Raw genomic sequence first — 23,640 nt, 5'->3', positions numbered from 1 at the left:
TGTTTGATGGTTGTTGTTAGAAAGGCATCAAAGAGCTCGTCCCCCCTGAAATGCTCCATGGGGGGGGGGTATCAGTATGAAGCCGTGGAGGATACACACACACACACACACACACACACACACACACACACACACACACACACACACACACACACACGTCCACAGAGCTTGAAGCCATGCGTGCGTTTGTGCGCGTCAAACCTGAGTCAAACAGCTACAGTTGTCTTTGATGAGTTATGCTGATTGCTTCATGCATCAGACGGACGGGACTTCCTGCACAGGTACGCTTCAGGTGAGAGAACGAAGCAAACACACCATTTAATACCTGCTGTTGCATAATTATGTAAAACAATGTCGCCTGGTGGAGGCGCAGTCTGATTCTCTTGCAGCTCAGATGTCTTTTCCAGAGAATTCTTCACATCTTTCCCTGATCTCATGTTTCCCATCGAGGTCAAGGAAACGTGTTTAGGGAAAGACACGGGACCTAAATATTCGACCTCAGCCCAGGACTTTAAAATCAGGCCTGAAACGCTGCAGTAACTCAGCGTTTTTCAAAATAAAACATGATCAGCCTCCAATAGGACGCAGCATTACTCACTCTCACCGGCCGGAGTGAAAGTTTTCATTTAAAAATGGTCCTTCAGAGTTAAAAACAGTCAGGACGTCATCGTTTCTCAGCTCGCTGCTGAATAACACTGATCAGGACTGAATAATCAGAATAATGATCATCACTCCTCTGTCACTGTGCAGCTGTGCCCCAAACAGCACGTTTAGTCATTTTAATAGCATCTGCATCCTTATCTTTGTACCACTTTTAATATGATGAAAAGTATTTGACCGGGTCTGCGTGTGTGCGTGTGTGTGTGCATGTGTGTGTGTGTGACATTAGCTACGTAGCATCGTGGCTGACCTGTGATCAGAAGAGTCACTCACCCGCAGGAAAGTTTCACTCGGACTTTAAAGGGAGGGAGCAGTCACTCGGGCTGTGTGAGCCCCACACAGACGCCTACAAGACTCAGTTTCCCACAATGCTTCAGGAGGTTCCCGTTCCAAATCTATTGCTTTGAATGTGACAAGGCCATGGTGATGCCTATGAGTGGAGCATAACTGAAGGGTTGACACAGAGCGAGAGCACGCCGGAGGACGGGGTGTATAAATACGACAAAACAGGCGTGAGAGGTGAACGTGGGGGAAAGACACGGAACGAAACCCTCAGAACACACCTAGAACTTTATATCTGATTAACAATATACTGTACTTTCAAATTAAAATGCTAAATATTATTGAAGTTAGACATATCTGACAGATAAAGGATGAAGCGATGGTTCTTGGGCCATAAATAAACATCTTTGTTTAAATTAGCTCTAAGAGATGTACACAGATGTAGATTGCAACAATAAACATGAGTAGGAACCGTATGTTTGCGCTACGGTGTGTTAGTACTTTGAAAAATACTGTTGCAGAAAGTTCTTTCCGAGAAACAGACAAGAGGTTTACCCAGCAGTGTTCTTTGTTTGGTTTTTGTGTCTCTGGTTTCACGTGAAAATATAGAAATCTTTGTTGTCATTCATGAAAAAGCAATACAAAGGTCACTTAAATATGAGACGGAGACAAAGCGTCCAGGAAAAGGTTTACATCGTCACCGCAGAGGAAAGAAAACCAATCAGGGTCGTTTCCCACGCAGGGTCCAAACAAAAAACTCCCCGCTCTGCCTCACCCGAAGGACGCTGGGAGGCCCCCCTCCTCGCTAGTCGAGGGGTCCCTGGAAGATGAGTCTGACGAAGCCCTGCTCGCCGGACAGCTGCTGGGCACAGAAGGGGCAGGCGGCGTGGAAGGTGTGCGTGCCGTGCGGCAGCGGGATCTGACTCCAGAAGGCCGCCGTCTTCTCTGAGCAAACGTGGCCGCAGGGGTTGAAGGCGTGAGTGGGCGGGGCGGCGTCCACGTAGAAGCCCGCCTCGCAGCCCAGCCACAGCGGCACGTACGGCCCTTTGGCTCGGCACATGGGGCACTCCCTGTGGCGGCCCTCCCGGCCCTCCCTCTCCTCCAGGTGGTTGCCCCAGTTGTGGTAGCCGTGCACGTGGCCACACTGGAGGTAGACCCACGGCTGCTTCTCGTCCGGCGTGTCCTTGCGACGCATGGAGGGGAAGGCCAGCGTGTTGAAGCCCACGGGGCACTGCGGGCGGGCCGCGTTGATCTCCTGCCGCAGCGCCTCCAGGTGCTTGAGGGTGGGGGTGCGCGACAGGCCTTCAGCCGTGCGCCACAGCAAGGTCGCGCCGCAAAGGTCGATGAGGGAGCCGTCGACCAGCTCCTGAGTCTCAGTCTCCACCTGGAACAGGAAGAGGTCACAGAGACGAGTTAATACACAAACAAACAAGATGGCGGCGCCACAATCAGGGCTGCAGCCAAACAGGCCACCACGCACAGATCAGCATAAAGAGAGTGAAAGAATAATAATTTATTAATTCACCTGCTCAATTCAATTTTTGTCAAATGTAGTTTTCATTTAAATTAAAATAAGAAAACTCTGTATTGCACATGAGTAAGATATGGATACTAAAACACACTTTTTGCACTATTGCATGGTAGAAAATATATAATACAGTAAAAATATCAGCACATACTAAAAAACATTACTGCACAAGATAGTTGCAAACGTAAATAATGGAGTAAATTTCTGAGTTTCCTCTGCTCCACCAGGAACGACTGCTGGCTGGGAACGCTTTCAAATGGTCGTACTTATTCATCCCTGATGTGACCTGTGCTGCACGAACCTCGCCACACCTCTCACCCAATGCATGCTGGGACAGGCTCCAGCCCCCCCCCCGTGACAGTGAACAGGATAAACCGTTTAGAGAGCGGATGATTGACGCCTGCTTCCAACGTGGAGCACTGATGCTTGTAATACTCGTCTGCGCACAGCAGGTGGCAGTGTGACGCTTCCTGCGCTGCCTCAGACAGCTGTGACATTCAGGGACTCACAGCTGGAGGCAGAAGACACGAGGGAGCTGAAAAAATGACGGCGTGGGGGGTGATGGTGCAGTTCTGAGGCTCGGTCAGCTGGGAAATTCCAAGTTTAGATAACCGGAAGCTGACAGGGAGGGACGAGGACAGAGGAGGCAGCGAAGGCAAAAACAAACTATTTTTAAACGTGATACAGACGAGGGGAGGAGCAGCTCTCAGGGTCTGTGGTGAGATCATACTAACGCTGGCGTTGAGGTCGTTGAGCGTCTCGGGGTAAACGCAGCACAGCGCCGCCACGGGCTGACGAGTCCCTCCTGGTGACAGTTTTTGACCTTCATTCATCCCGCCAAGGTTCGCTGAGCGCATGTGTGCTCTTCAGACGCAGCAGCACACACATTCACACCTGCCCAGTAAAACCACAGCCTCTCTGCCGCTGGCCAACCAGCCGCTCAGCTGGAACAGGTAAGAGTTCAGCGTCCGGCTCGCGGGAAACTGTTGTTTTTCTTAGATCTCGCGCCTGCAGTTCCTCCAATCATTAACCTCCCGCCACGTCAACAAAGAGATGAGAATATGACACAACGTTTTGTCTCATCAATGAATGACCGGAGTGGATATCAGTGATCCGAGCGCTCCGGCTGGACTCAGTCCAGGTAAACCCTCACACACGCTCACCCCTGACACACAGTTATAATTTCATTAGACCAAAGTGAATCATTTATCAGCACAAAAGCTTTTATCAAACACAGCAGGAGCTCAGACACTGTGCCCAGCTCGTTTATTATACTTCAAAACACCAAGTATAATAAACGAGCGGGGCGTGCACGTGTGTGTGTGTGTGTGTGTGTGTGTGTGTGTGTGTGTGTGTGCTGCACTCTAAGATATTCCTAATTTCGCTGCTTTCAACCTTGTGTCCGTCTGCAGAAGGGCAGCCAGCGGCCCTGCAGGCGAGGCCGAGCGAGTCTGTCCGAAAACTGAAGCCGGCCCGCACATGATTCATCCTCGCTTCGCAATAAAAGATCACCTGTTTACAGCTTCAGAATAAACAAAAACATCCTCCGCAACAGAAATGTTGCTGCTTCTTCTTCTTCTGTTATTTTTAGTCTCTCAGTAGGTGTCATGTTTTCCAAACCGTGGATGTTTTTTAAAGCAACCCAAGGACAGGCCGGATCAAAATGCATTCAGCAGCACACCTCAGGTTCCTATTAACACACACACACACACACACAAGCTCGGATAGCTTTTTGGCAAACTTGCTGAGGCGACTCCCTCCCCGCTTCTGTTTAATCAGAGAGTCCTTCAGCTGTTAACCTTCACAAACGCAGGGCAGTTATCACATTTAGAGAGCGGTGCGCTTCGCCGAGGCTTCGAGGGGAGGGTGAAACAGGCAAGACTACGAAACTGTGTCGTGCTGGTGCGACTCGTGCTGTAGCCTACATGTCACAGGCTGTGCTGTTTGTGGTAGCATCTAACTGGACCCAGGTGACATTTGCTGGTTTGCGTGCCGTTAAATGTGCTGCAGCTGAGCACATACTTAGCGTTAGCAGTGAACTTTTCCCTGGTGAATGTTTGTTTGGCGGCTCATTCAACGCGGCGAGGCGCAGGACGAGACGTGTTCGTGTCTGTGCGTTACATAAGAAGCAGACTCCAGCAGGAGAGCTGATGTCGGCCGTTGTTCAGAGTCTGCGGCTCTCGTGTTGTGTAGCTGCAGTCTGGCTTTGATGTAGCAGCTTTATGCAAATAAGGCTTAAAATGAAGCCATCTGATTGGCTGTTTGGAAAGACGGAGAGCAGAGCAGACAAAAAAAAATGCTCCTTAACTTCAGTTGGACTTAAGTTTGAACTTCAAAAGGCTGTTTTTCCACCAAAACAACACAATAAATGAATATAATCCTCCAGAATGTCTGAGAGCATCAACCTGAACGCTGAGGCTCCACCGACCGGCCTTCACTCGTGTGCGTTCAGCATGAAAATGAAAGCCCATCATGTTCCACCACCGTGCGTAATGAAAATAGGTGCTTTCCCGAAGACGACTATCTAACCTGTCAATCCAGTGTGAAATAATGAGCGGTTTCTATGGTGGTGGATGATGCACACGCAGTTAACCCTCTGGATGGCGGAGGGCCGGTGGAGATAAGCGAGCAGTTAATTTGTGCTGCGCTGGAGAGACCTGAGAACAGGTGGGACGTCAGATAAAGAGACGGACTGACGCTGGAGCGGCGGACGTGCTGACTGTGCTCCTGGACGATGATGATGATGATGATGATGATGATGATGTGCAGTTCGTGGGAGCAAAGATGGAGGAAAAAAACAAAGACCTAATTAAACACACAACAGGCCACTAAATCCAGTCAGACAAACGCCACAGGTGGTGGCCGACGAGGCCTCGCGTTGTGATTGGCTGGGAGGCCCTGACGTGAGCTGGAGGATCCCCTTACAAGGTCCTGTTACACGCAGCACTGACAACACCGTTGCCATGGAGACGGCATCCGGATAACCTCCCGGTGATGTGAAGCTCTGACTGACCTCCCGCTGCCTGAGTGACGGGGTCGGTGTGTGTGTGTGTGTGTGAGAGAGAGCGTGAGAGACAGAAAGGACCATTTTCTGTAAAACCAGCTCGTCCAGCTGGCGAGCTGCCTCCATCAGACGTCTGTCCTGGGGTCCGTCTCTTAGACCAGCAGCTTTCTTTAGCGTACCAAAGACGATGTGAACGGGCTCACAGTGATGAGCCTACAGAGATCCATCGCCTGAACCTGCAGCTCCGCTCGGCTTTATGTGGCTTTCAGCTCTTTGTTTAGCCGTCTGACTGCAGCTTCACCGCCGTCATGTCGTCATTTCAAGCAAAAAAAAACCTCTAAAAACCCCTCTGTGCACGACCTGCTCAGCACTAAACGGTAAGCAGACACAGTTAGCAACTGCCTGATGAACACAGTGGAGCATTCAGCAGCTGAAGAGCCAGATATTTCCCTCAGGTAGAGACCAAAGACAGAGCTAAAAGACAGCGAATACTGGACCATATGCCAGTTTTTCTGTGGCCCTAAGTGGCCAAAACGTTTAGTTATTACAGGTTTAATGGTGATTAGCTGAGGTCCTCATCATCATGTGACCTTCTCATGTTTATAAAACCCACAGTTCCTTTCCAAAGCAGCAGTGTGTGTATTAAGGTGGTGCTATGCCTCCTGCCTCCTTTCTCACCATCTTTCCTCGCTGCTGGGCTGAACGGGTCTCCCGCAGGGTGAAGACGTTGCCGCAGACTGAGATCTCCCTCCAGACGCCCGGTTTGGAGTCCTGGCTGAAGCCGTTCCGAGGGTGCATCACCAGCACGCCGTTGGTGGTCAGCCCGTCCATTTGACCGTCGGACGTCTTCCACTTGGCGGCCTTCTCCTGAGGACAAGAGTCAGGACGGATGTTCATTAGAGTCGATCATTCATCGTGTGTTATTTGTCAGAAGCTGTGCTGTCAGTCGTCATTATTTATACTGTGACTGACTCTCAGCTCTCAACCCCAAACATCTGAGCTCAACATGAGAGCAGCGGGGGATTGGAGAGCTGCCTCTTGTTTCTTGTTGTTGTCCACAACAGACTGATGCCAAAGTGTCCTTGTGACAGGCTGCAGCTGAGAAGTGAGTCACTTCCTCTTTTTTCTGTTGAGCCTGTCAGGACACGAGCTGTTGTCCCTCTGCTGTCATGACAATAACAAATCAAGAGGAATGATGTTTGCTTCTGACACTACATGAAAAATCTAATAGAAAGCAAAAGCAAACATGATCTGGAGAGAAAAGAGGTTAAAGGAGTTTTATCTTCATATTCTCAGAGCATCAGCTGAGCGACTCCTCTTTCCTCTTATTTTCCTGTATTTTTCTGTCACATGTCCTCGCGGTGCTTTGTCCTTTCATCTCTCTGCCTTTTCCTCTCACACTCGCCTACACGTGTGACAGGCAGCACATGAAACGCAGCTCACCCCGAGGAAGATGTTCTTGGAGGAGTCGAAGCCCGCGGCGTAGATGCGCGCGGTGTAAGGCGGCGTGCGCTGGCACTTGATGCGGCAGGCGAAGCGGGAGATGGTGCTCTGGACCGACTGGGTGTCGGCGTTACTCTGGCTGCCCGCCACCGTGTCCGTCACTACGAAGTCTATGGGGCTCTCCGTCGATCGACCGATCTGGTGAGGAGAGATGGAAATGTGTTCCAACAAGTCTCAGACAAGATATAACGAGCAACGAACAACAGATTCCAGCTATGATGTAATATAATAATCAATTCCCTCTGGAGACGCTGGCTGGAAAAGACAGTACAGAACAACAGAGAGCAGTCAATAAAAATCAAGACTGCTGAATACATGGAAAAGTAAGACAGTCAGGTCAGTTGTAGAGACATTTGCTGTTCTTTATCAAACCCTGTCAGTAGAGGACAGCTTTGTCCTTTGAGGACATTCTGGACAGTGATGATGGTACTTTGCCGCCCCTGACAGCTTCCTGCATCGCCACTGTGCCATCATCACCGTGCAGGACGGCCTCCCGCAGACTTAATGCTACGATCGAGCAAAGAACGGGACGACTTTGGAAAAAAGTTTTGAAAAACGTTGTGTGACGAACGACCTTCTGGCCGTGCCTGACTGGGACGAACGGCACCATTAAAATTATGCTGAATTAGCCTTTAGCACTTCCTGTTTGCCACTCATCCACAGACGTACAGACAACTGTCACTGCGTTACCGTGATGCTGAAGGAAACTTAAAAATGTGTTCGTTCTCAGGCAAGTTCTGAAGTTATAAAGAGCGTCTTTTTCTGTGATTTCTACGTGGATCAAAGGATGGTTATTGCAATGGACCTCTACGTTATGTCTCACTCTGAGAAGGTGTACGAATTTTGACATCTTAACTGCCTCCATGAGCCGTGCGTCACAGCTGCTGGTGCTGCTCCAGCTGCTGACTGTCAGGGTGAAGCCACATGCGTGCATCCCCGTCCCAGACAGATGAGGGTGCACAAACTACGAAACTGATCTCAGACCAGGTTCGCTGATTGCAAGATAATTCCACTTGGAGAAATGCAGCGGAAAAAATAAGGCCTGGTGGTAAAAGCTGAGGCTTGTTACCTGGAACATGTCTGTATTGCTGTCATGGGTGTACTCCACCACCACCGTCTGGGCTCGAGACAGAGTGTAAGAGATGCTGTGCTGGTCTTTGTTGCTTATGGCCTGATGGGACAGAGGGAGACAGAGACAAGAGTCAAGACCTTTAGATGCTCAAATCAAACCCCTCGCTTAAAAAGGACTGAAGCTGAACATGGTTTATGGCAAAAACACCTCTGAAACCTGCTCGCCGATCCTCAGAGAGAACAATAGAAACACACAGGAAGGGCGGGGTGGGTGAGGAGTTCAGTCATGGAGTCATGAGCTGGACTTCACGCTGCCTCAACGTCTTTTCAGTCAGTCAGGACCACCCAAAGGACGGAGCAGAACAATCACTCCCCAAGACTCTTACATGGCTGCAGCTGAACGCCTGGCCTGTGTGTGTGTGCGTGTGTGTCCACAGAGAATCCACGGCGTGCAGATGTTAAAGCGGCGGTCCTCACACACACACACACACACACACACACACACACACACACACACACACACCTTATGATCCTCCGTCCATCTCACAGATTTTGGCTGATTTCTGGGCAGACGTACAGCTGACGATGGAAACACTTGGACGCGTGCTTCCCGGGACTTTTTGCTGGAAAACGCTCGGCTACGCTCGTCTGGACCGCTGACATTTGTTTCTCTTATAAACCTTCAGCTCACTCCAGTTAAACGCTGTGTAAAAACCGTTGTTCAAACACCTTTAAAGCACAGCCTCGTACCTGCTCCTTTCTCCTCCTCTGCTAACTCAGGGGAGCTTTGCTGAACTCTGCCCTTTTCCTGTCGTGTTGATGGGTGTGTGTCTGTGTGTGTGTGTGTGTGTGTGTGTGTGTGTGTGTGAGAGAGAGATACTTTAATATCACAGAACAAAAAGCAAACAGAATTTCACAAAAGCCTTTGGTGGAGCAGCGCAGGTCGAATCCGCTGAGCTGGGTGTGCTTCATTTGATGTTGTCAGGCAAACACAAGCATGCACCTCAGACACAGACGACCTTTGTTAAGAGACGGAGAAAGGAAAGCTATTTTCTACCCGATGCGTTTGTATTTGCTTTATTATTCGATATATTTGCCATGTGCTTCACAAACACCAGAGCCATGAAACTCACTTAAAACATAAACCAGCACATGAAGAAGAAAAGGACTGAAACTGCTGATGTGAAGGGTTTCGATAACTACAAGTGTGTGATCTCTGGGATGACTGAGTGATATTGTGTGTGTGTGTGTGTGTGTGTGTGTGTGTGTGTGTGTGTGTGCTTGTGCGTGTGTGTGTTCACCTTGGCTGCCTGTGGAGAGCAGGCGACGTGAACTGTGCTGGGCTTCACCCCGTTTGCCTTCGGTCTCTTGCAAAGTGCAAAACGGCTTTTACGCCGGCCTCGGTCCCCGTTGGGCAGAGAGCCATTGTACCTGCACACAAACACACACACACACAAACACACACACACATACATACACAAAACAATAGGGCATTATAGTCTGAGCAGCTGTATAATACACTGGAAAAACAGTCATTATGGAAAATGCTTGAGGCATTCGGGTGCACTCCTTCCATGCCCCTAAGACCACATTCACGAACACACACAAATAGCAGCCTATACTTTTCATACATGCTTTTTCTTTTTACAAAAGCACATCGTGTCCCGTAAACAACAAAGCCCTGCACACACATCCCCAGAAAGGCTGAGAAAATAAACACACAAAGAGCCTCATTTATCCTGATACACGGCTGAGGAAAGGCGAATAAACAGAGGCGTTCCCTGCAGCAGAATGGAGCCTCTGTGACTCCCGACAACACTGACTGTGCTGTTGTGTCTCCGAGTGGGTGTGTGTGAGTGTGTGTCTGTGTGTGTGCCTTTCTTAATATCCTAAGTAAGAAAACACTCAGAAAACATTAATCATCTCCATCTACCGTTTGGCATATCAACAGCTTGCAAGAGCTGATCCGTCTGCAGCTGATCCACCGCAGCGCTTAGAAACCAGGAACAACAAAAAGCAGCATTCATGAAAACCAACCATCCCATTCAGTGCAGGAGAGGGTCCTCACTGACGACAATCACATAAAGTTATGTGATTAACGGAAGCAAAATGAGTGCGGGAATGAAATTAAAAGGTGCAAACTTAGATGCTTTTCTGCAGATAAGCCAGCACCAGTGTGAAGTGATATTCCTGCTGGCAGAACCACAGCTTTATAAACATCACCACATGCATAAACACCGCTCATTACTTTAACATTGTTATGACATCCAGGAACCACATAAGTTATGGACTCCTCTGGCTTCCCTGTTAAACTGCAGCGACACCCAACTGCAATAAATAGAAAGTGATAGCTCGGAACAAGACGGCGCAGACATGATGTCAAGTTAAACCGCTTAGATTTTTGCTTAGCTATGAATTCTGCAGTTCTGATTATTAATTTGGGGGTCTTCTTCTAAAAAGTGTCTAAATATCATGATCAGCATGATATAAATGTTCAGAGCATGTAACATTACGGATAAACTTTACAAACGCAGCGACGATGTCAGAGAAGTAGTAATCAAGGGTTCATTGTTTTAACCCAGACTGCAGACGCATGTGTAATGTCTGAAAAGATTTCTTTGAAGAAGAACACATGAAAAAAACAAAAAAAAAAACACAGCGACTGCAGCAGAATCAGGACCTCAGAACAGCTGGAACGTGTCTCTGACCAATCAGACTCTTCAACTGAAACCACCCATTGCGCCGAGTCCAGTACAGGCGACGCAGACAGGCTGTGAGGACGCCCAGCCTGCAGCGAACTGCTTCTCCGAGAGAGCGGATCCGCGGGGATCAAACGACGCCGGGAGGGTTTATGAGTCACCATGGTGAGAGAACAGAACCACAGCAACGTTTGGGAAGAGTAACCATGGCAGGAGTGTAACCATGGTGAAGTTTAGCCCGTGGAGAGAGAGGAGAGAGGGCAGGGCGGTCTGCTGGAGAGAGCTCAAAGTGCTGCTGGCAGCTCAGACCCTGGTTCCCATGGGTAGCACTAATGTGTGAGTGTGCACGCATGTGTCCAGATACTCTCCAAACAATGGCAGAAAGGCCAAAGGTTAGCAGCAAGTTAGTGTGTGTTCATGTGTGTGTGCATACACGGGTTGTTCATACGGCGAGGCTGTCAGAGCGGGAGTTAGGAAAAAGTTAGTCTGTGTGTGCAGACACACGCTGTACTTTTCATTTCCTACAAATGTGTGTGTGCGTGTTCCCTCCAAACACTAAAAAACTACGGCTCAGTGTGCAGCGACAAGCTACCATTATACAGTAAACCTATAAAAACATAAAGACAGGCTGTGTGTGTAATTACTGCCTGCGACTGAGTCACTCTGTGTGTCTGTTTGCATGTGTTAACATTACAAGGTTCTTACTAAAGGCAGAGGCCACCAAACGCATCAAAGTTTGTTGTTGTTTCAAACATACAGTGCAAAAAAACTAAGTTAAAACACTTTATATTAAGGTACACATACTCACCTTTAACTAGTTATTCATTAGCATGCATATCAGCAGCATACTGCTCTTTAACAGTCCTTATAATGCACTTATTAAAAAAAGTGGAAGGGAGACAATATTTCTGTCGTTCAGCTCGTTCATCTCCATGTGTGAACACATAGTACTGTCTTAATAATTAATAACAATCTTCCTGTGCTGCACTTGAGGTCCGTGGCACACGTGAACATTTGACACACATGAAAAATGCATAAACATACACGTGGACTCACGATTAATAAGCTAATAGAGACGTTTAAAGGTGGGCAGAGATGGATTCAGAGGGACTGCCGTGTTCCCAGTAACGTCCTGGGTGTTTAAAGAACCACACGGATGTCCAGTGCGCCTGTAAACACATCGTCCCCAGAGACACTGCAGCATTCCTCTGGATTAGACCATTAGCATCAGTGGCCTTCAAACATGGTAATGTTGGGCTGGGGTGAGCGGAGAGGTCAGGCACAACACTGTGCTGTGTGCTGATGGGGTTCTCCTTCAGTATTTGCATGTTCTTAGTCACACATTCTCCATTAATCCAAGCATTTGTCTGAGCCTGCTGGGAGAACCAGGCGGGTGGAGGTTACCATAGTTGAGCCATGTGGTGAGCACAGTCATGCTCTGTACTGGCTCACGAGTCCTTTTCTACAACTGTCCTTCACCTGATAGACTAAAACCAACCAAATAAGTAAAATTACTGCACGCAGAAAGCAGATTTCAAAGAGAAAAGTAAAGAACTAACAGTTTTTTGTCCTCTCCTACACTGGTTTACGGTTTAACAGGGACTCTTTCCCAGCCCTGGTTTCAGACTTCTGAATCATTGTCCATATCTGCATATCAGCAACTGAAGTGAAAAATAAACCAGTCTGATTATCAGCCAGGCACCTGTATCTGGACACGTTATCCTGATACGGGGAATGCATTGAGACTGGAACACGATCGGATCTGCCTGACCACATCTGGAAGCAGTCTGGCTTGCATTGTGTGCAGACCTTAAGCTGACTGTGCAACGTGCTGGCATCAGGCAACGTCCAGATATTTGGTTTTAACTAACATAAGACTTAGTTTGCTGTTAAAATTTAGAGAGTGAGCAAGTGAGACAGGCCTCCAATCACTGATAATACGTCTATTCTCAGCCATGAAGGCACCACAAGATGTCTTATTCAACAGAGCTGCATGAAAAATTTAAGCAATATGATGGTAAGTGTTCACAAGTGTAACAAGTGTAAATGCAAAGGCAAGATCAGATCGTTTATTATCCAGATAATGTATCCGGATACAGATACCACAGTAACGTCAGGCGTAAATGGGATGAGGGTGACTCAACGACCACAGTTTCGGCTTTGCACGGGAAAAATCTGAAGTGAAGCAATACGGCCTAAAGGCACATGTTCATGACACCTGTGACCTGAATACTGCGAGCTGGTCTCTAACTGGTCACCCAGCATGCTCGTTTCTGTACTGCATGTAGTTTAACCCCACAGGTGATGACTCAGCTCCTATTAAACGGGACAGGAGGGTCAGTTCAGCAGAGTCACCTGGTGATTTAGGATGTGTTTGTTTGCTAGAAAACTCCACAGAGCTGCACCTGCAGGGAAGTAAGCAGCTTTTTACCATGTAGCAGTGAGTAACCCTCAGGGTCATCCTCATTCACAGCAGGGTCCTGAGCAGCCTGATGCTAATGTAATAGATTACACGCAACAAATATGGCCGCGTGCACCCATTAGGATAATGCTCTCAGTGTGAGTAACAGAGCATTCTGTGTTGTCATGGCCTTGTGTGGCTTTTATACTGCATAAATCACACGTTATTGATAGTAAACAGGCGGTCCTGCTGAGTGATGCATTCACTGACCTACCCCAGGGTTAGAGGCCACACACGAAACATACTGTAATGCAAATTAAAGTGCTCGCTGCACTGAGAGCAGCCTTGCTTGCAGAACAGTGTGTTTCTATTCACGCCATCCAGCAAAAAGTGCTCCCGCTGACCTTTTAAAAAGGGTGGCTGGACCTGGAGTGAAAAACTAGGAGCGGAAAAAAAGGAGAGCAAAGCGGAAAACTGGGGTTCTCCCTTGTAAAGGCATGGAGCTGCGTTTACTGCTCGCTGCCTTTTTCCACTAGGGAAAATTTCCACGGTCATCTCCCTGACAATACGCGCTCCAGCACAACCCAGAACAACAAACTGTGAGTCAGCTGCGACACCAACTGTGTGTCTGCATGAGACATGAAATGTGTGTGTGTGCGTTGTACATGGACGAGAAAGTGCGTGTGTGTAAGGAGTCTTTCCGACATCTGCATTCCTCTGTGGAGTGGGCCGGGACGGGGAGTGGAGTGGAATAGCCCTTTGGGGAATAAACAGGAGACAGATAGATAGAGGAAGTCCTTCACTGTCGGTCGCTGTTGGAGAAAGTGAGTGTGTGTGTGTGTGTGTGTGTGTGTGTGTGTGTGTGGTTATATGTCTTCTATGCTGAAGATGCAGGGTGGGGTGGAGGGTTTTTCCTACAGCTGAGTATGTGGACCAGAGTCAAAACAAATCCCTGGAGGGAGAGGCAGCCAAGGTGTTTATGATGAGCATCCGGCGCTGCTCGCGGCCAAAATTGATCTCATCTAGTAATACATCAAGTGAGGTGGTCCGTCCCATGTTCTGATGACACGTAACTCGAACTCTGGCTGAACAGTCCTATCAGTGCATGACCCACCTGGACCAAAATATCACAGCTGCTGTCCGTGTTTTGTGGAAAAGCATTAGACATCTGCAAGTTAGCTGACCAAACAAAGTGCCTTTACAGCTTTACTGTGTATTCTCTCAGGACGCTTCAATGACAGCTGTCATCACTTGTGGCATGTAGTGTAAACAAACAAACAAACAATACAAAGTCACACTGAATCGTGTGCGTCTTCATCGCAGCAATTTAGGCTCTCGTGTTTGTGTCCTGGTGCCTTAAAGGAGCCCTGTGGAGTTTTCTTGTAAACAAACAAATAATGTTTCTTCTTACTAAAATGCATCTCCCTCCTCATAAAACTCTTCATATGTCAAATCATAAATTGTTTACATCCATGTTTACTTGCTGGCACTCCTCTCTCCCGCCCTTGTTGACACGCTGCTCTGCTTCTCTGTGCTTTATCCCTCAGACCGGCATCTGGATTTCGTGTGTTGAGTGACTGACTCTCGTCTAAAGCTGTACACTGGGAGGTGAGTTTGGTTTTTAAAGTGCACACGTCGGTAACGGTCTAACCAGAAAACACACAAGTAGGTCACATTTTCATGTTCATTCATCAAACACTGGGAATGTTGGGAAAACTGGCAAGCAACGAGAGTCAACAGCTGTGACCAGCACGTCCAACCATTATCAGCCATGACTCAGAGATCCAACACCATGACTAATACAGTCAATAACGATCAATACACACAGCTCACGCTCAAGCTTGTAACGTAAAGCACCTTTGATATCAAGAAACACGACGTCAACACGACACTCAGATATCCTCACCCTTTAAGTCGATACGGTGAACTTGTTAGCAAACAGTTGCTTATTGACACAACTGGCAGTTATCAAGATTATCACTGTGTCTGATCACCTGATCAATGTAAGTCCAGCATTCGCTCTCTTTCAGCTCTGTTTTTGGTCTCCACCATCTGGCTCATTAGCAGATAATGCTCCACTTAGGTGCTGAGCAGGCGGATTAAAGCGGGTTTTTCATGACGCTATGAGAGTGAGAGTGAACCAAAACATGAAAGTTGAGGTCCGGACAGCTGAACAATGAGCTGAAACTCGCTACGAAGCTCCGTAAATCCGAGTGGAGCTGCAGGTTTAAGCTATTGTCTGTGGGATCATCGTCACGAGAAACCTTTTTTATATCATCTTCTGATAAATGTTATTATAAAAACAATAATTATAGACAGTTTAATATCTGTGCCTTGAGGTTTGGACATAAATTAAAATGCAGGCAATTTAACAAAATATAAAAACCTTATTTTTATCTTGGCCGGAGTGTATTTTTGACATTTTCAAAGAGATCTTAGTGTTTGCTTTGATTTGCATTTGAGCTTCACACCTGCAGCAAGTTCAACTTCCTTCTTATTTAGATCGTAATTTAAGTGCCACAAAAACATTATCAGGGAATTACAGCTGTAATTTTTTCAAATGCACACATTTAAGCTTAAACTCTAAATAAAAACAGCAGTTGTGGAAAAAATAAACTAAGGCTGCGTTCACAGAGGTATGTATGGATGTTCTGGATGTAACGATGTGTGATTCGTTGCTCACCCCAGCACAATGAGCTCTCCGTACTTCACTGGCACTTTGGTGGAGGAGGTGGTGGAGATGTTTTCCTGCTCCGGGGAGTACATTGGGCACGGCTGATTGAGGCTCGGAGGAGGAGGGGAGGTGAGATCCAGCAGGCCGAGGGAGGCAGGAAGGGGAAAGGAGGGGAAGGGAGGGGGGAGGTGCTGATCGAACGGAGCACGGGGGAAAGGAGGAGAAGGAAGGGGAAGGGTCAGCTGAGCCTCAGCTCCACCCTCTCATGCTTCATGTGTCCGTCTCTCGCGGCGCCACTTGTCCTGCCCTGCAGAGGGACAACGACAGGATGAACACAGAGATTAGTGTCTTTACTCAGGATGGAAGAATCAACGACTCACATGCATTTTTGACCCATCGATGCAGCCCCCTGCACTGTTTTCAACCCGGGCTGTTCGGGTGGGAAGCCAGTGAGGGATCAAACGTTTGTCACTGTTCTAGCAACCTCGACTGGTTGGTCAGGTGTGCTGCACGGGGACATCAAGAACCACCCCGCCCCCCTTTAACCAACCAGTGAAGCTACTCATTGATGGCTAAAAAGAAGCAGGAAGTACATGTCTATCGACTTCTTCCTCAGGTCAGCTGTGGTGTTCGCAGTGACGAGGGCCGCAGTGCACAGCTTTAAGCCCTACGTCGCCTAATTTCAACCAAGATATTTAGAGCCACTTCAAACTGCTCAGTGGGTACAAATGCAAAATCCACACCTACACACTTCAACCCCCCAAGATTTTAACGCAAAGTTGAAAATATAAAGACCGACATCAGAACACAAGGGAAATGACTAAGGGCGGGAGTACATGCGACTTATTCTTCTTGCTGAGTGAGGTGTCTGTAAATGCTGACTTCAGAAAATGACTCACGCACGCGCGCGCACACACACACACACACACACACACACACATCTTTCTAAATACACAGGAAATAACAGCGAGTGTGTGAGAAAAGAAAGCCTGAGAAAAAGGAAGGACTTCCTGTTACGACAAGCTAAAGACGATCTCGACGTTGTGAGTTCGGTTTTAACTCGTGACCCCCTCTCCCACTCACACAATGTAAATATGCTGAGCTATCTGTCAAAAGAAGGGCAGAACAGAAACAATAACATCGTCACTTCCAGGCAGTCCTCCTCATACGAGGTAGAATATTTCTCCTACAATTCCCAGAGTGCCCTTCTGCTCAGAGAATGCAAAACCACGCATGAATAAAGCATAGGAAGTGTTTTGATGATGAGTGGGAACGGGGGGGCTTTGTTCCTGAAGACTCTCACTGAGCAGTGAAGAGCAGGAAGCCTGATCCAGTCCCATCAGACCGAGTGGGAGAGGTTCATACAGAGGACTTCCAAGTAAATATTTCAGACATAATGTCAGACAGATAATGTTTGCATGAGCCTTTGTGAGGCATCAAACATGGAGAATACATCCTGTGTTTCAAAAAGTCGGATGAGCCGAGCGACGGATGTAGTTTGTTAAAATATGGCAGCACACTGTAGATCGTCAAAACCAGCCGAACTTCTGACTGCGTGCATCATCATCATCATCATCATCATCGACTGAAATCATCCACTTCAACTCTGTGAATGTCACTGATGCAGAACGTCCCGTGTCAACACGCGAGTCTACATCCACCTGACATGTGATGCCTGCGTTCGGCCAGATCTTTACCAGATGTCCTCTGACCGTCTAGCAACAAGCAACTGGAAAAACTCGCCCAAACAAACTCAGATCATTTCATCACTCGTGTCAGATTCAGGCCGGCGTGGAGATTGAAAGCAGAGGGAACCTGCTGGTCGGGATCTTTCCAGTGGTTACAAAATCAGCCTAACAGCAAGACCGCTAATCAGCGGTCTTAAGATCCCTAATTAGCATCCTGTTTGTCTAATTTGTACAAAAAAGCGAATTGTAAAAACGATAATTAATCATTTCATGGGCAAAGCTAAGCTGCTGGCTCTAGGCTTATGTTTAATGCAGCTCAAGTCCTCATTTTTTATCTGCAATCGCTGTTGTCTAAAACTTAAGCTCCTCTCTGTCCTGCTGTTATAACAGACGTGTCTGAGCGAGGCGCAGCCCCTTGACTCACCCGTGGACTCGCCTCTTCTGTCAAGCCGTGACATTTAGCCTATGAGGGTCTGAGGCTTATGGGAAATGGTGTTTGTTAGAGGCCACTAAAATACAAAAAACGGAATAAAACGACAATACTCGATCATTTCTCTATGTATGTGAACCACACAGCATACTGCTGAGTAAGATTATGTTAGGCTGGATTTTGTTATTTCTTATTACCAAATGTCAAGAGTCTTCTCTCGTGGTGATGATGTGGTTTCACTTTGGCTCTTCATGGACAGACGTGAGCTTGGTATCGATCTTCTCAGCTAAATCTCCACCAAAAAATGAACTCCTTTGTTTTCCAAAATGTCAAACTATGACAAATTTAACTGTCGTTTCGGTTACTCTGTGATCTAATCTGCATGAAAGAAGAAATAAGCACCATACTGGCTAATGCCAGCACAATGTGTTGCCTCCACTCCTCCAATCTCTCTGACTAGTCCGTCAATCACACCTCCAGCCCACATGCTCGGTGGAGTCCTGCGAGGAGGGAACCTCTGTGCACAATACTGTAGGTGCATACACAAAAAAGTTCCCACTCAGAAACAGGAAGTCACAGGGTGTTTACACAATCACAGCTTCGTTTATGGGTTGGCCAGTGTTGATGCACTGCGGTCAGTGGTGGAGTTTCCAGCTCTGGTCCTGTGCAGCTACAAAGCCTGAACTTACACATTATCTGATGAGGAAAAGCTCACAATAGCACAGAGGACTGTAGAATGAAAGCTAGTTAAGTTTTACGTTCCAGTATCTGAGCACACCATTATTCTGACAGAGAGACAGATGCATGTGTGTGGACAGCCCCTCAAAAAAAAACTTCTACATGTTAATGTATAGAAGTTATGTTAATATATGTTAATGTTAGAATATTATCAAAAGCTGGTGATGATGCTGATGTAGTGCCTGGGATGTGTAGCTTTACCTTCAGTCTTTCAGCATTATATCATGTGTGCAGCCATCAAGTACACATTTAAGACTCTTTCACATGTGTCACATTAGCATTAGCTTACATAAGCTAGCTACACTTTGCTACAATCTGCTAGGAAGAGTCACCGTTTTAGCGACACAATCTACGGTTGTCAGCTAGAAATGAGAAGCCTGCTTCTGTTTACTTCTGTGAGGAACCGAAGACCTCGTGTTTCAAATATTACTGTGATTTTTGATGGTAAATCTGCCGCCGTTATCACTGTAAACTTCGTATTTGCAGTGCAGAAGCCTGACAGGCACATCAACGTCACTAAGGAGGGTGAGGCTTAGCAAAGGGTCGACTTTACTCAACCAACGAGACAAGTTACTAAAATGAATATACACAAACTTTCAACTGGCCTGTTTTAAAGTGTCTGAGCGCTCGAACTGAAAAGCTACCTGCTCATGCATCCTAACGACCACACAAACTGTTTCACAGCCTCACACTTGAAGAAGTAGCACTTTCGGTTATTACTCACATCCCAATCTCTCGCTCCCGGAGTGTTAACATTGTGTTAACAATAGATCTATATTCAGTGTATCACACCACAGCATCAGCAGAGCTGTGAACTATAAACAGCTTCATCAGGCACCGTGAGAGCGAGGAGGGTACGGGTGAAGCAACGGTGGCACAGACAGAAAATCACATCAGAGTTCAACACATGCAAATTGGAAAGGTTGTGAATCTTTCCAGCTTTTTCCGAGGGAGGACGGTGAGGTCGGGGTGGAGGGAAGGATGTTTTATTCTGGATGGAGGCAGTAAAAGCAAAATGGAGGAGCTGGGAGAGTGTGCATGAAGAAGGGGGAGGTGAAGACGAGTGTGTCTGAACTGCAAAACTGGATGTGAGCCTGAGCTGACAGAAGGGGTTAATCCCACAAACTCACACGCACACATACACACACACACACACGCACACACACACACACACACACACACACACACACACACACACACACACACACACACACAGAGCACTGCCATTGCACACTAAAACACTGTGCTCCTAATTGTGTGTGTGTAAAATCCTCTCTGTACACACACACACACACACACACACACGCACGTGCTCACAGGTGTCGAGGGAGCTGTTGGCTGCCAGGAATTGATTTTTACCTATGGATCCAGACACTGAAGACCAACAGAAATACAGGTCTGGGTGCGGCGCGTCCTGTTATTGAACACATGTCCAGAGTGCTGAATTATCTTTGTCTCAACTCTACTGTTATCAAAAACACAGCAGCTGCCTCTCCAGAGCCCACGTCTCCCTCATGCTTCCATCACAAGTCTTCTCGCTTTCTCCTGTGGAGTTCAAGGACATCACCTCTGGAAAAAATGTTCACACGGGACCATTACTATGTTTTAAAGTCTGGGGTGGTGCACGGAAATGCTGGACTGGGATTTCCATCGAACTAATGATGCCTGTTTTAATATTTAAAGCTCCACTAATCGACATTTTATATTAAGAGTAATTACCGGTGGTGTGGAGGCAGGAAACATTTTGAGTGACCGCTTCAAACTTACATTTCTCCACTTGGGCTATGAAGCTGTGAAGCAACGCATGGTAATTGTTTCAATGAGGAAAAACATGCATTTCCTCCTTGAAATCACTGCTCATTAAAAAGATTGAGGCATTTGCTCAACGCTGGCATCGCTCATGCACATGTGCTATATGTATGGGCGTGCATGTGTGTGTGTGTGTGTGTCTGACTAAGCCCTCTGCCTCTGCAGCTCTGCATGACACAGAGCTCGGTGTGGCTGCATGCCAACTGCTGCTTAGCTACGGAGACACACAGTCCTACAACAATAGATCGAGAGCTCAGTGAGACGGACTTGCTGGCCGGGGTCAGGGATTGTAACAGCGTGCTGCTGACAGCAGGAACAGCAACCTCACACTTACAAAAGCCCTCGTAAAACTTAACTGCAAGGAGGCACGGACGACACCTGCCATTCCCACCGGCTGCCAACAGAGCACAACATGAGGCAAACAAATGTCCAGCACATGAACACAAGGCAAGAAGCAAACATACACACATACAGTTTGTGTTCATGCCAACAGGGAGGCTGGAGAACAGCTCCTTTTCAGTGCATCGCCAGCTGAGCCGCAGAGCAACATGTCAAATTATCCTGCTCAGCATACATGTATGCTAAAAGAGTTCTCTGCACAACGCTTTCACACAGGGTTGAAACCTGGGTAATGTCTGAAAAGGCTAGGTGGTATCAAAAGTCAAATAGTGGCACACTTTCAGGATCACAAGGCATGGCTTTATGGAAACAAACAACTTAAGCACAGGCAGTGTTTCTCGGCCGATAGGTCAAGAACCAGAAGTGGGTCAGAAGATACTCTGAGAGGGTCATGGACAAAGTACGCTGCTGACTAATCTGCTCAGTCTAATGCAAAGTAAAATGTAAGTCCTGATACGAAACCAGGCCTCAAGGCTTAAGACACTGGCTCAGGTGACGGTATGTCCCATACCTGACACCTACGTAACAGACTGCTAGTTTCTGCTGATATATGATACTCAAACATGAAGTCTTTGCAGTTTCTGTACCTGCTTTACTGCACTAAAAATTCCCAGTTTCCAACACAGTAACAGACCTTCAATGACAAACATTTGAACTGTTTATAGCTAAAAAAAAAAAAAGTACAAGTAAACTCCCATAAAGGTACAGAAAGTACAAAAAGAGGTACGTGTTGTTACTAGGGCTATAAATAACTGCTATTTTATTTGGTCTATTTATTATTAACTAGGAATAATTTCCATTTTTGCTTGAAATTACTGAAACAAGTAATGATTTACCATTACTGCTGCCATTAGCCTTGAAACCACATTTAAACTGAAACATAACAGAAATGCACTTCATATAAACTGAGTTGTCAAAAATTAACCTGCTTTACTGGAAACCTGTAAAATAGGACACAAACCAACAGGAGGTAAAGCAAGCAGGGTCAAACTGGGCGTCCACCTGAGGCACCAGGTCAGGGACGGACACAAAAAGTCTGATTGGACAGGAAAGAAAACCAGGACCTCCTACGCAGGGTGACGGCTTCATTACTGGAGAGTGGTAATGATATCCTGCTGGTGAAGTGGGTCATCAGATCAATAAATAATAACACCTGCCTGGACTCAGAGAGGATGACACGTTTCTGGCTCTCTGAGCTCGTGGAGAGGTTCAGTGCAGTGTGACGCGCAGCTGCAGCTACATGAGAAGACAACAAACTGGACGAGTTTCACAGTAAAATGGAAAATAAAAACTCTAAAATGGGGTTAAAACTTCACTCGATCTTCCTTTGTCTGTATTCTGGTGTCACGGTTTTAACAGATTGCATGTTGAAATAAATCCCTCTTGCCTTTGTTTTCTCATATTTCTTTTCCTGAGATGGACGGCATAGTCACGAGTCCGCAAATCGTCCTGCTGTCTCCAGGACGTGTTTGGAAACCTTCACCTGTTTTGTTACGACACCCGAAGACCGACCGAGACTCTGCCTGCTGGGCTAAAACTAGGCGTCGGGCTCAAAGTGGATGACAGTTGGTGTGTGAGGTGTGGATGTGTCTAAGAGAGGGGAAAAAAAAAGAGCTCATCTTCTTACTTGTGGCTGCTGTGATCTTTGCCAAAGCCCATCATCAAGAAGGTCATCAGATACCTAATCATCCCAGTATTACTGGCTCTCACCACATCCTCAGACACTCTGAGGCTTTTAGGCGTTTCGCACCTTTCATGTTCCCTGTGAGTGCACTGCAGAGAGGCTTTGAGCTGCCCAGCTGTTCCACGCCGAGCAGCGCAAACACACGGTTCCTTCAAAAGCTTACTGCAACAATTTTCCAAAAACAGAAAGTCTCTCACTGCCTTTCCCTCCTCTTCACTCTTTTCATCTCTGCATCCCTTGTGACAAACCGCTCTATCGCAGAGAGATGGCAGATGAGACGAGGGGGGATTTCACTTTGGTCTGTTACGTGTACACACAACAATACATTTATATTTCACAACCGCTGCACGGATGTCATTTTCCCGTCCTACGCCCGCAGCTCTTTTTTACAGGGAGGTGATCGGCTTTACGTAACAGTCCCAGTCAGATAAAGTTACACAAGCGCCAAAGACGAGCCTGCAAGCAAAGAGACATCACAAAAAGTAATGTCTGCTGTCAATGAAAACCGGGCAGAGACGGACTTAAAATGGATTACTGACATTCAGCTGGCACAGCAGGATACCACCTGTGAGATAATCTGCAGCAGAGGTTTTCAAACTGTGAGGCGTGTCTCCTCAGGGGCGTGTGAAGAGTTGGAGGGGAGGCGCGGAGGACAAAGGTATAGCGTGAGGCGAGAGGGACAGGTGCATGCTGGGAAGTTAGTTGTTGTTGTTGGGCTCACTCAGAAATGTGATTTTCAACACAGCAGCAGCGGCCGTGACACGCAGCTCACGGAGGCAATTATGGTGCTTAAAACCCTTTAGCGCCTGATTGCTGAGTCACACTTCAAATCGATGACACACGTATTTCTGATCCATTGCACATCAACATCTATGAATCCATCAGAAATCAATGAGAAATGACGAGAATCATCGTGTTTTTCAGGTTTCTTCTGTATCAAAGTCATCCAGTGACTCTCGCCTGTGCGTCCATTCATTGCGAACAGGAACAGCTAATGGCTAATTTAGCATACTGCTAATGGGCCAACAGTATGGTGCCAGGAGTGATAACATACATTATTGGCCCGGAAG

General features: G+C 47.2%; 1 protein-coding gene across 1 annotated transcript in view; it reads right to left on the bottom strand.

The window, feature by feature from the left end:
* Window positions 1-1,215: 1,215 nt before the first annotated feature.
* The window catches only part of peli1b (pellino E3 ubiquitin protein ligase 1b), a 37,603-nt gene continuing 15,178 nt past the window's right edge, over window positions 1,216-23,640 (bottom strand). Inside the window, exons 2-7 of the mRNA XM_076742384.1 lie at window positions 15,832-16,129; window positions 9,350-9,479; window positions 8,047-8,148; window positions 6,918-7,115; window positions 6,153-6,341; window positions 1,216-2,326 (exon numbers count right to left, since the gene is read on the bottom strand). Coding sequence (XP_076598499.1) covers window positions 1,748-2,326; window positions 6,153-6,341; window positions 6,918-7,115; window positions 8,047-8,148; window positions 9,350-9,479; window positions 15,832-15,914 — 1,281 coding nt within the window. The 5' untranslated portion in view covers window positions 15,915-16,129 and the 3' untranslated portion in view covers window positions 1,216-1,747. The remainder of the gene's footprint in view (window positions 2,327-6,152; window positions 6,342-6,917; window positions 7,116-8,046; window positions 8,149-9,349; window positions 9,480-15,831; window positions 16,130-23,640) is intronic.

The sequence above is a fragment of the Chaetodon auriga genome, chromosome 11 (assembly GCF_051107435.1).
Source record: "Chaetodon auriga isolate fChaAug3 chromosome 11, fChaAug3.hap1, whole genome shotgun sequence".
In the NCBI taxonomy this organism is placed as follows: domain Eukaryota; kingdom Metazoa; phylum Chordata; class Actinopteri; order Chaetodontiformes; family Chaetodontidae; genus Chaetodon; species Chaetodon auriga.
This window is presented reverse-complemented; position numbering and strand designations above follow the sequence as displayed.